The sequence below is a fragment of the Emydura macquarii genome, unplaced genomic scaffold, assembly GCF_026122565.2.
Source record: "Emydura macquarii macquarii isolate MOO-44397 ecotype Brisbane River unplaced genomic scaffold, CSIRO-AGI_Emac_v2 contig_2897, whole genome shotgun sequence".
Taxonomy (NCBI): domain Eukaryota; kingdom Metazoa; phylum Chordata; order Testudines; family Chelidae; genus Emydura; species Emydura macquarii.
In genome coordinates this window covers 58313948-58326918 of record NW_027133034.1, presented here as the reverse complement: position 1 = coordinate 58326918, position 12971 = coordinate 58313948, and the positions used below count along the sequence as shown (strand labels likewise).

The 12971-nt window shown below is 41.0% G+C and overlaps 1 protein-coding gene across 1 annotated transcript in view; it reads left to right on the top strand.

The window, feature by feature from the left end:
- The window catches only part of RAB3C (RAB3C, member RAS oncogene family), a 187208-nt gene that overhangs the window by 1579 nt on the left and 172658 nt on the right, over positions 1 to 12971 (top strand). The window contains exon 2 of the mRNA XM_067568489.1: positions 11666 to 11893. Within this exon, the coding sequence (XP_067424590.1) occupies positions 11666 to 11893 (228 nt within the window). The remainder of the gene's footprint in view (positions 1 to 11665; positions 11894 to 12971) is intronic.

Here is a 12971-nt window from a genome sequence, read left to right as displayed (position 1 = left end):
CTGAAATCTTTCAGCCAATCTATGTAAGCATTTCTATCAGTTTTCTGGCTAGTGAGCAGAGTTGGTTAAGATACTTTTTAAAATATAGAGTTCTATATGGCTAGTACATGTGTTATGAATGTTTAGATAGTATTTTCAGTATGTGTTTTACACTTAAATATATTTAAATATTAAAATAATATTTTGAATTAAATGGTTTTGGAGATTCCTTTGCATAAAAATAGATTTGTATATTACAATGAAAATAGAAGATTTTGCTTGTCAGAGGAGGAAAGTGTACGTTAGGTTCCTATTGGATGAGTAATGTATCACAGATGCTGGATTTATTGACCAAAATCTTGTTAAATAGCTATAGAAATAAAATGATTGTACAAAACTGAAGACAATTGTAAATAAATAAATATCCAGGATCTGAAAAAAATGTGTTTGTCATATTATGTTAAAATCTCATCTTGATTTTTATATGAGCAGGCAAATATGAGATTGTTATTGCAAACATAATTGTCCATTGTTATAAAAAAAAAAAAACAGTGGAAAACAGTGCCTTTCTATTAAAGTGACAAAAAGGAGCTGTAAACAAGAGTGTACTTTTTTTCCTAAAGGTTGGTGAAAGGACAAATAATGTATGTTTCAGCATGTCTCATCCAAAACTATAATTGCACAGCATCTGGGTTTCTCCAAGATATGAAAATGCAATCAGGCTGATTAATTCAGATTAGTTGTCATTTCCATTAGAGGCTGCAAATTCAAATGCTTCCTTCCAAAACCCCCCGCCTTCCCCCCTCTCCCTCCAACATATCTTAAAAACTATTCTTATTAAATCTTCAAGCAAAACACAATTCTGTTGTTGGTTCTTTTTCTAAAGAGACTGCTTTCTTTTTCTAAAACTAATTTAGTACAGTTGACAGTCCTTGTCTAAATGAGGTTTTGGATTGACTGAACTAATTGCCTGATTTACTTATTTTATCTGTAAAGGTTACCTGGCTTCCTGTCTAAAGCATATGATATTTCTCTCTTTTTTTAAGCTCCACGGCTTTATAGAACAGTCTGTTAAAGAGTACATGTATATTCTCTATTGCTAAAATATCTCTGAATTGCAAAGAAACAGAAAAAATGATTAATTGTGTCTATGTATCAAGAAGAAAACCAAATTACCAGACAAACTAGTTTTTCCTTTAGAAATCAACTAATAATGAAAAATCATAATCTGAAAATACAATACAAAATGAGATAATGGGCCGGCTCAGTGGTACTAATCCTTTTCGCACGCATGAAATCCTTCTTTAAATCCCATAGACAGTCTATTTCGCTTTGGGCAACAAGGTCTAAGATACCTGGGGAGGTATGTGCTACTATATGTAATATACCCATGTGCATGCATACCACTGCCCTCTGCCGGATGGAATCAGATGTACTCAGATGATTATTATTGATTACCATTCTAGTCACAAGTTAAAAAGAAGACAGATGTCTTAATACTTTGGAGGGGATTGTCATTTTTGAAGCAGTAGTACTGAATTCTACCACATAGAAGCAATGTGGATGGCATGTGAGGTGGTTGTAGGTATGAGGCCACAGGTTGTAGGAGGTAAATAAACATATGTTGTTCAATCCTGACTTCTACAATTGATTAAGGAGTGGCAGTAAAGTCTTGAAATGCACTTTTGCCTGGTTAGCATCATATTGACTGAGATATGGGACTTTGATGGAAAGGAAGATGGTTATATTAGTGATGAGTAAACTGATTTGGAAAAAAATAGAAGCACTAACCTCTTTTAAAATATCATAATAGACTCACCTGGAAACTTTTTGTAAGGACTAGTTTGATTTGGTAAAAGTATTCTCCTTATATCTCCCAACAATTCTCTCTAGTTTTCCTGATATTCTGCAAATTCAATTGGAAGGTCTCAGTAATTCAGGCAATTGTTCCCCCACTGGGCTGGCTATTGTATGTACTCAGAGTTTGCATGATCCTGCATTCTGCTGAAACCAGAGGCATGCAATGCATTCTGGGGCACACCTGACCTCAGGAGGCCTCAGAGCATGTGAGATCAGAAGATGGCAGTTGAGGCTTAGCAGGGAATGCCAGATTTACTGAGTCCCTACCAGGGACTTGGCAGGGCGTCAGATCAGAACAATGGAGCTATTGAAGGTGATTGAGCCTGGGGAGGGAAGGGAGAAGTATGGTTAAGAAAGAGTCAATAAAAGCAATGTGCGAATTTATCTCTACCAAGGAAGGAAACAAACATATTTCCTCAGAGCTTTTCACATCCTGCTGCCACCAGTGATGGTTATGCTTATACAAAAGTAAGCAAAACAGGGCTATACTGGCTACTACTGCATTAGAAATACATCATAACAAAATGGAGAAGGACAACAGCTATTTCCAAGCTCTTTAGAGGCTTCTACAAACTGTGATGCCAAGTAAAAGCTATAAAAGTACAGCAGTTTACATGGCCACAGTCTCTTAGCATTCAGCAAAATTATCTGATTCTTCCCACTTTGTTGAACTTTCTGTTCACAACACAGAAAATTGCTGTTCCTGGAGAGATGCGTGTAAAAATTTCCACACATTTTAAATGACACCATGGGGTCTTGATTCTCTGACGGGCTAGTGGCATGTTCACATGTTGTACACAAACCAGTTGGTTGCAGGGGTGTGTTTCTTATGCTGAGGTTGTAAGCATGTATTTCTGTGATATGGACTAGATCAGTGGTTCTCAACCTGTCCATACTACTGTATCCCTTTCAAAAGTCTGAAGCATGAGCCCTGCCACTCTGGGCTGAGGCATATAACTTAGCTTTGGGGGCCCCTCTGTGGCATGGGGCCCTGCTTGCCAGCAAGTAACATCAGCCTGCACTTGCAACCCCCAAACCTGTCCTGTGACTCCCCTGGGACTCACGACCCCAAGTTGAGAAACACTGATCTATATGAGATGACGTACCCCCTGGAAGACTCTGCATACTTCCAGGGATACTCGTACCCGTGGCTGAGAATGAGTGGAGTAGACTGCTCTTCGGAGTGTGTCTTTCTTAAACAACATGAGTGGAGCCTCTTGTGATACTATGTGTCTGAAAGCAACACCCCAGAACCCCATATTCACCACTGTCCTATAATTATGATATGTTCTGTACAAAATACGCATTGTGAGGTATCATTTTAAAAGTCTTGATCTGCTAAACATTAATATCCTGGTGACTTGTATGTGCTATCATTGTATTTGATGTTATAAAATATTGTTGTATGTGCTACTAGAAGATATTGTGAGGTGGGAAATTTCCACAAACAGCCTTTCAGGCACAACAATGAAGTGGCCAGACAGCGTTAATGGCTCACTAACACTCAGCAAGGAGAGAATCCATTATCCCAGAGACAGCATACAAATGGGGACTTCACACAGGGAAGCATGTAGGCAATGAACACTCCTTGACCAATGAGGGTGGCAACACCAAGTCAGAGCATCAATTGTTCCAGCAAGATGGAACAGACTATAAAAAAAGGGGAGTGACATCATCACTTGGCTTCACTCCCTGACAGCTCAACACCTGAAGGAACATTTGGAAGACAAAAGGACTTTGAAGGGGGAAGAGAGCCCTAGGCAGGGCAGGGAGGCCCAGCCTGCATTTAAAAAACTGCTTGTAACAAGGGTGAGACATTGCTAATTCCAGTCCTGTTCAGTAATATAGAATTTAGACTGAGAGCTTATTTTTATTTCTTTGGTAACTATCTCTGGTCTCTTTACACTTACCACTTATAATCTCTTAACATCTATTCTTCTGTAGTTAATAAATCTGTTTTATAATTTTACCAGACACAGTGTGCCTTGATTCGAAGTGTTTAGAATATCTCAGCTCAGTTACAAAGGCTGGTGTATATCCTCCTCACATTTGGGGGTTTGAACTAATTAATGAGCTTGCTCTGTACAGACCTCTGTTCAGTGCAAGATAGTGTACTCCTGTAGGGTAACGCTTGGAGAGCGGAGAAGTGGAATTAGCTGGTGCCTGGACCCATGTTTGTTCAGGGAAAGCATTCCTGGTAACTCTGGTATGTGGCTTCACCTGCTGTCATGTCAGGTGATAACAGGGTCCAGAGTGGCTGGCTGTTTGTCACCAGCAGAGCATCGTGAGGGCCAACCTCACGCTGGATAGATAAGGATGCCCAGCAGTTCCACAGCTTCCAGGCTGCACCCTGTGACACCTTTTATAAACATTGTTAGGCTACCCCCATGACTTGGTGATAGGAGGAGCAAATGAAGGCAGGTGTTTGCAACCTTGGCTGCTTTGCTGGAGAATAAACATATATTAAGATCACTCTTCTAATAATACTTTGCGGTTCTAATAGCACCTTCCATCATAGCTCTCACTGTGCCTTATCCACATTAATGAATGAAACCTCAAAGGCAGATAAGCATCCTCTGATATTACTAAGTACTGTTATCTCCATTTGACACCCGAGGAAGCCAAACCACAAAGAGGCTGAGCATTTTGGCCATGCTTACATAGGCAGTCTGTGGAAGAGTGAGGAATAGAACCCAGAATTCCTGATTTTCAGATCTGTGCTTTAAGCACAAGACCATCCTTCTTTTCATGATTATGCCAGTCCACCACAGAGGGCATGAAAGGATCTTGTGTCTGAGGCTCCTGGTCACATTTTAGCCATTTCAGAAAAGATATGACGCTTGCTCATCAAGACCAAATTGTTCAATGACTCATATTCCATAATGTCCCGTTAGAGTCCATAGGACTGCCCAGACTGTAAGTAAATTCTGAACTTGGCCTATTATTTCTCATTCCTGAAACTTAATTACCATTGTTCTAACTGTGAATATGTCTGACTATTAATAGAAAAACTAAAGGAACTGCAGCATGTCTTCAGGTGTGAAGAATTATATCATATCAATGGGGTGAGTGGGAGGCTATTTCTTTGTAGTAAATAGTAGTGGTAATTTTTGAATCAAAGGGTGTCATTATTATATATAGAAAGGCAATGCTGTTCTTTGAAACATTTTATAAATCATTTATAACTGAAGAAACCAACCAGTGTCTGTCCTTGTGAGGGGGAGAAATGGGATTCTTCCCATTCTCAATAGTAGACTTTGCATATAGAATCTTTTTTTAAAATTTTTTAAAGAAAATAGTTTTTCTATGAAGTAAATATTATTTTTTATAATTATATAAGACAAAATATTTGTAAAATATATAAAGAAATAAGCCTGGGTATGTCTTGGCCAACCAGGGATGTTGCCTTTTTCACCCTATTTTGAATGGAGACTTTATTCTGTACGGCAGTAGTGCAGCATGCTCTGTGAATATAAAGGCAGGATGAAGTGATAAGCAGCACAAAGAGTTCAGAGGAACTCAGTCCTGCCTTAATGAGAACATTGTCACACAGCCATCAAGTGAATTCTGTCTAGGAGTAGGATCCTGGAAGGCGAAAGAAAGGAACATGACTAAGTGCCTCATTAGCATGGTGAGCATTGCAGGTATCTTCAAACACTCTCATTCAGGGATCAGTTCTTGGCCCTATGTATTTAACATTTTTAATCAATGACCTGGAAGAGGACATAAAATCATCACTGATAAAGTTTGTAGATGATGCAGAGATAGGGGGAGTGGTAAATAACGAAGAGGACAGGTCATTTATACAGTGTGATCTGGATTGGTTGGTGAGCTGGGTGCAAGCAAACAAGATGCATAATACAGCCAGAATGTAAAAGTGTACATCTAGGAACAAACAATGTAAGCTATAATTACAGAATGGGGGACTCAATTCTGGGAGGCAGCGGCTGAAAAAGATTTAGGGTTCATGGTGGATAATCAGCTGAACATGAGCTCTCAGGGTGACGATGTGGCCAAAAGGGTTAATGAAATCCTTGGATGCATAAACAGGAGACTCTTGAGTAAGAATAGAGAGGTTATTTTACCTCTGTATTTGGCACTGGTGCGACCGCTGCTGGAATACTGTGTCTAGTTCTGTTGACCACAATTCAAGAAGGATGTTGATAAATTGGAGAAAGTTCATAGAAGAGTCAGAAGAATGATTAAGAAAGAATTAGAAAACACGCCTTATAGTGAGGGACCCAAGAAGCGCAATCTGTTTAGTTTAAGAAAGAGAAGACTAGAGGGTGACTTGATTGCAGTCTATAACATGGGAACAAATAGTTGATAATAGGCTTTTCAGTCTGGCAGAGAAAGATATAATACAATTCAATGGATGGAAGCTGAAGCTAGACAAATTAATATTGGAAATCAGGCATAATTCTTTTTATAGTGAGGGTAATTAACCATTGTAACAAATTACCAAGGCTCTTGGTGGATACTGCATCACAGGCCATTTTAAAATCAAGGCTGGATTTTTTAAAGAGATGCTGTGGTTCAAAAGGAATCATTTTGTGGAAGTTCTATAGCCTGTGTTATGCAGGAGATCAGACTAGATGATCACAATGGTTGGCCTTGGAATCTATGACTCTTTTTATTCTCAGCCCATGCCATTGTGCTTTTTTACTCTGTTCTTCTGGAAATAAGGCAACAGATGAGCATATGACTTGAGACTTACTTCTGTGCAATGCAGAGGATCATGCCTACCATTTGTATTTGCTTATACCCATACATGGTCTACACTCAAAGACTTAAAGGATCAAAGCCTTTGTGTTTCTCACTATGAATTTACCAAGCAGCACTCTTGATTAGTCAAGAGATGTAGTTATGTAGTCACTAGTCTACATCAGAGACTGCTGAGAACAGTACTGAATGGTCTAGTTCTTCTTATTAGGTGGGACTAGAAATAGATCAGACTGCATGGAGTCTCCTGATATTTTAGGGGCAGGGTTATCTTGAGGTTAAGGAATGGAATGGAAGTAGAGAGATCTAAGTTTTGTTCTAGTTTTGTCACATGCGTCCCATGTGGCATCAGGCAAGTCACCGAGGCTAAAATTTCCAGTTGCCACTGATTTGGCTGTAATTTTGGGGTACCTAGGCACCCGGAGCCTAATTTTGGGAGGTGCTGAGTGAGTTGGACACCCAATACTTTTGAAAGAACTGTAAAATTGGGGGAGGCGGGAACAACCTAGTGCTGAAGCATTGTTATAAGACTTAATTCCATTTATCTATAGAAAAAAAATTGAGATGCTCAGGTGGAAGGTGTCATCGAAGTGCGAAGGAGTAAGTAGCAGTTTTTCACTCATCTTACAGAAAATCACCTTTTTTATTCATGTGTTTCTACTCTGGTGGATATAAAAGTATCTGCTGAATATTAAGTTATTCAGTGAAAGAACAAGTTTGTAAGCTTTGCCTGATGTTAATAGAACCCTATAGGAAATAACCTATTTTGTGCATAGTTGTAGCAAATAACCAAGTATTGACTTGTGATCAAGAGAAAGTTCTTTGTGTTTTGCTGAAAGTGAAATTTATCTGACATCTGACATCCATTGAATGATTTAAGCATGTATTCTAGGAAGAGATGTATCTAAAGGTATCAAAACAATGGTAGAGTTATAATTGTCATGGAACAGGTACATCATGACATGAGGCTGTTTGGCATGTTGAATTTTTGAAAGCCGATAACTTGCTATCGCCACTATCATCTTTGTCTTTTTCTTCCTATTGGTGTATTTAGCACTGAATAAATGTCCCTGGAAATGGAAGTCCTTTGATTATCCACAGAATAGTCCCCTATGGGCAGCACAGGCAGCAGCGGTGCCTTCGCATTCTTCTGCCAATGTGCCTCAGCTCTAACAGCAAGGGACCCACTGCGAGGAATGATAAAGTGTATTTCATGGGGTATTGTCATACTTCTAGAAATGGGATATATTGTACTTCAGAGCTTGTAGAGATCATAAATTCCCAGCAGTTTGCACTTAACTAAGGGGAGCGCTGTGTATCATTCTCAGTAATCCTCCCATGCTTCCCACACATTTGCCAAGCTCAAAAGTGGGAAATTAGTCATTTTAACTTTTTGCCTTCCACACCCATAGGTAGAATAAGTGTGCATACTCTTAACCTCCAGAACTAAAAAGAGGGTGTAACTCTAGTCTGGATATGTGCAGTGCTCTGCCTAGCTGATGTACAGTACCTATACTCCAGGCTTCCGATTCTCTCTGTCACTTCTCCCGAACCTCTATGACTCAGTGTGATGGAGTGTACAAATCCCACACTGGGCAACAAAGCATTAAGGGATTATTTTCGGCCCAGCCAGCCCCGCTCTGCCACACCTGTAGCAAATGCTCCATCTGATGGAGCAATTAAAGGAGAAGGAAACAGCTCATTTGGATGGCAGGGCTGGAAGAAAGCAGATCTGCAGCCCACAGCTCCAGCAGAGCAGAGGGAAGCTTAGAGTCTCCAATACAGCTGTCCAAAAAGGGCCATCTCTGAGGGAAGGGAAGACCCACCCCAGAAATAACCAGAGAAGGGGCGTACCTCCCCCTCCCCCGCCTGTGGACCTTGGACATTGATAATCCCGTCTTCCTTATTTGATTTGGACTTCCCCAACAGGGGAAAGCCCTGGACTAAAATGACCCTGGGGGTGGGGTAGGAGGATGATGGGAGGAAGTGGCCCAGGGAGGGCAGCCTTAAGCAGCCTCCACTGCCAGATCACTGGTAAGCCAAAAGGCCCTGGGTTGGATTCCGGTGGAGTGGGAAGGCCTGGGCTCCTCTCCCCACAATCCCCCCTGCCAATCACAGGTTGTGCCCTTGTCCACTAGACCAGGCTTCCCTACCAACTCCTGAGTGAGGACCACCTCACTCAACCTCTGTAAGAACTCATTGGCTGAGAACTCAGGTCTGCATGGTTTCATGTGGGCACTGCTTCCTTGTTGCCACAAGAGGCCCAGGTATGAGTGTCACTAAGAGGAACTGAGAGACTAAGCTCTTCAGGACGTCCCATGCAAAGGGGCATAAGCAACAGTCTTCAGTGATTCCCTGATTGGCTGGCACTCCCTATATAAACCAGGGGAAGCTATTTCTGGGAGTTGTCCCAGCAATGCAGACCTCCGGTGTGCTTCTGCCTTAGACCCTGCTCTCTGTTCCTCACTGCAACTTGCGTTGATCCCAGGCTCCTACCTCTCTGCCGAGGTTTGGCTCCTGATCTTTGTTTACTGTCTCCAGCTTAAGACCGTTGCTGACTCCAGTGAAAGACCCTGGTTTGGCTCGACCCCATTCTCAGCTCAAGTTCTCAATTTGGTAAAGGACTCTGACTCTGCAGTTTTGACCTGGTCTGGCCTCGGATTGATCTCTGACCTTTGGCCTCGTTACGGAGCTGTTCACTTAATGCCCACAGGTTGACCTCGACCCAGCCCTGACACCCGGTCCACATGTCAAGGCATATCATCTGTGTTGTTTTATAACTGTTAAGGAAATAAACACATGACTAACAGACATGAATGCATTACTTGAGAGGAGACAGCAAAACGTCCTTGGTGGGGGGGGGAAATACTGTTTTTCAAAAGGATCTGTTGGAAACAGGGACTTACCCAAGAATGCTGCATAAATGTAAAAACTTTCAGTGGAGCTGTTAATACAATTCAAGTCTCCTGACACCTCAGTTCACTGAAGTGTGCTGGCCAAGTGGTCAGCATTAAACCGCATAGGGAGGCAATGCAAATAACACAGGAATTGTTCCAGCAAATGGAAATAAAAAGTAACACCCATTGATTCTGTATACCTTTAAGTGGGCTCTCAGGTGATAAAGTCAAGAAAAAAATGCCTCTTCTGTCACCTACTTGCTCTAGCTGTGGATCTAGAATTAGGGCTGGTCTATACTACAGAGTTTTGCCAACAAAAGTCAGTTTTTGTTGACAAAACAGCAGAGGTGTACACACTGAAATGCTCATCTCACCAACATAACTCCCCTGCTGTGCCGACATAATAAAACCACCTCAACGAGAGATGTAGGGCTTATGTTGGTGCAGTTAGGGTGACACAGTGTCCGTGTAGACACAGCATTCCTTACATCAGCTGTTGGCTGTCATTCTTGTCAGCTTGTGAAATTGACAAGAAAGCTGGGCAGCTACAGCCCAGCTGTTCTCTGTTCCATTGGAGAGTTGAGTGGCTGGACCCTGTTGGCTTCCCCCGGTTCCCGGCGGGGAATGGGGAGGGGAGAAGCCCTGGGCAGCCTGCCAGGAGCTTGTGGGGCATCTGGGCTACCAGCAGGGAGCTGCCAGCAGAGCTGAGACTGAGCTCTCCACTCCCCACACTGCCCTTCTTAGATAGGTGGAAGTGCTCCTGATGAAGACGTACATCACTGACCCAAGGAGGATAGTGTGGACATCAGCCACGACAGTAATTAATGCGGTGACTCTAAGTTGTAGGTTGACTTATCTTTGTTGTGTAGACAAGGCCTTAGTGACCACTGGGTTGAGATTTACGCCAGTTGGCGTTCCAGGGTAGATGGAGCCAGATGTGAGGTTTTTTATGGATTTCATGTGGAACAGATTATACCCATGGTGAATTGACATCACACAGGCCATATCTTATATTTCATCAGATGGGGTTTTTCAGTGGTGATGGCATGATGGTTTTGTAAACTACGTACAGCTAAAAGCTGTAAATGAGCATAAGGCTATAATTAAATAGATAAACAGCATTTGATTTTCTTTTTTTTGCATATATTTACTAAGAAATCTAATCATCTAAGATAAGGTGGAGGCATGAAAGTGAAAAGGTTTTGTTTGTATTTAGTAGAGAAATCAGAAAGATGAAAAATTATTGACATGGGCTATTAGTCATAATTACTGCTTTTCATCTTAACTGCATGAAACAGTACCTAATTAATTCTCATCACGACAGCTGCAAAATAAGTGTATAAGTATTAAAGCCAATATTTTCAAACTTACATGCCTAAAGTTAGGTGCCGGCATCCATATTTAGTCAAGAACCTTGGTCAATACATAGTTAATGGGAGATGTGGCTGTGGGTGCTCAACTGCTCTGAAAATCAAAATTCCATTACTGAATATAGAAGAAGAGACTAAAAGGGAACAAAAAGATGAGACACTGTGTCAAAAGTATTTACCAAGTGGGTGAGATACATCGTGATAATGGAAAGAGGTAGTGGCTAAACGCTTTGGGTAAGACTCTAGTTATTACGAAAAACTGTGACTTTTCCACATCACATGGGTCCTGCAGTTTCTTTAGATCTAAAATAGATTAAGATTGTGGCACAAGCTGACAAAGGCAGCAAGCACTACAAAGTTAAGGAGCGAACATAACCCTGTGTTCTACGCTGTAAAATCACACACCAGCAAAACACTTGCATTGCTTCCTTATTTTTCCCTCTCATATATAAGAACCTATAGTACTTTTCTTCTGAATTAATTTCTGTACTTTTATCATATTATGCCGTCACACTTAACATTCTGTAAATATAGATGTTTTCTGTACTATATTCAGAAATTGACGTGATCCTTTTGATGTTTGGTTTTGTGGTATTGATCAATAGTGGTGTTTAGCGCTGAGGTACCATCTCGCTGGTACTGTAAGTTTTCTGCCATTATCTTTTGCAGTGGGAATTATTACCATGGATACCAGCATCATAAGAAAGACTTAGGGCTTCTGTGAACTTGTCCTTGAATTCATTGATATCTATTGCCAAGGAGTCCAATAAAATATAAACACCTCTGATTTATAAGGTGCAAGAGACCATAAAAAATCCTTTTTATTTTGAATTACAGATGGCATCTGCTCAAGACTCCAGATATGGCCAAAAAGACACGTCTGACCAGAACTTTGATTACATGTTCAAATTGCTCATCATTGGCAACAGCAGTGTTGGGAAAACCTCCTTTTTGTTCCGTTATGCTGATGATTCCTTTACATCTGCATTCGTAAGCACGGTCGGGATCGATTTCAAAGTCAAAACGGTTTTCAAAAATGAAAAAAGGATTAAGCTACAGATTTGGGTAAGCTAAAAAAACCACATGCTTTGAATGTTGTATGTGGTAGTGACACAGTATACAGCTATTGTTCTACCTCAGGGTATGCTTGTTCTCTGATGTAAATTATTTCTAGTGCTCTGTATAGTAACATTAATACATATGAGACAGTTCTGAAAAGTACTCATGGCCAGATTTGTAAAGGTATTTAGGTGCCTAACTCCCACTGTTATCTAAACCTAATACCTTTACAGATCTGGTCCTAAAGCTCTTTTTGTATTATCTGGTTGCCTAAGCTATTAAAACGTGTACAGTATTTTTGTTCAAATGTGGCAGAATTCACATTAGACCTCCTGAGAAATACAACAAGAAACATTAATGGCTTCGGTTTGTTACTTTGGTGTATGTTCACATGTATATAAATGGACTATCTGAGATGTACAGTAAATACCGAGAACTATCTTGAAATACCAGTAAAGATCTGTCTCCTTCCCACAAAACGAAGGAAATTCTGAGTTCAGTAAAGGGTTCGTGGATAGATTCTTCCTTTCACTTACATGGATGGAAATACAGTGTGGAGCACAGAAGAGAACATTTGACAGTTTTGCTGCCTGGGAGCTTGCAGAAACCCCTCTGTGTAGATGGGGCTGTGCAGCTCAGGAATGGGAGGAAGCATGTCAGAAACAGGGAAGTCTCATGCCAGGGAGCAGGTGTTCTCTGTGGCAAACTTTCCTCAGACCCCAAAGGATATTCCAGTGGATATTTCTGCAGGAGTTGCTGATATTGTCTTGCTCCAACCCCTTTGCAGAGGTTGGCATTGCCCAAACAGATGTGACAATGGTAGCAGAGCTCCTAAGCAATCCATATTGACAAGGATGGGGGAAAAGGGCTGGACATCCCCTTAGTATTAATTCTTCCTTTCCATGGAGTTCCTGGGGAACTGAGGTGTTTAAAACCTTGCCCCAGGTCTCCCTAGCAAGTCAACTCCTACTGTGAGGAGCATTGAGGCCTTGTCTACACAAGAAAAATGCCTCATGTTAGAACACATTAACTAACATATTAAACTTAGTATGGACAAGGACAAGTCATGTTTAAAATCATGTTA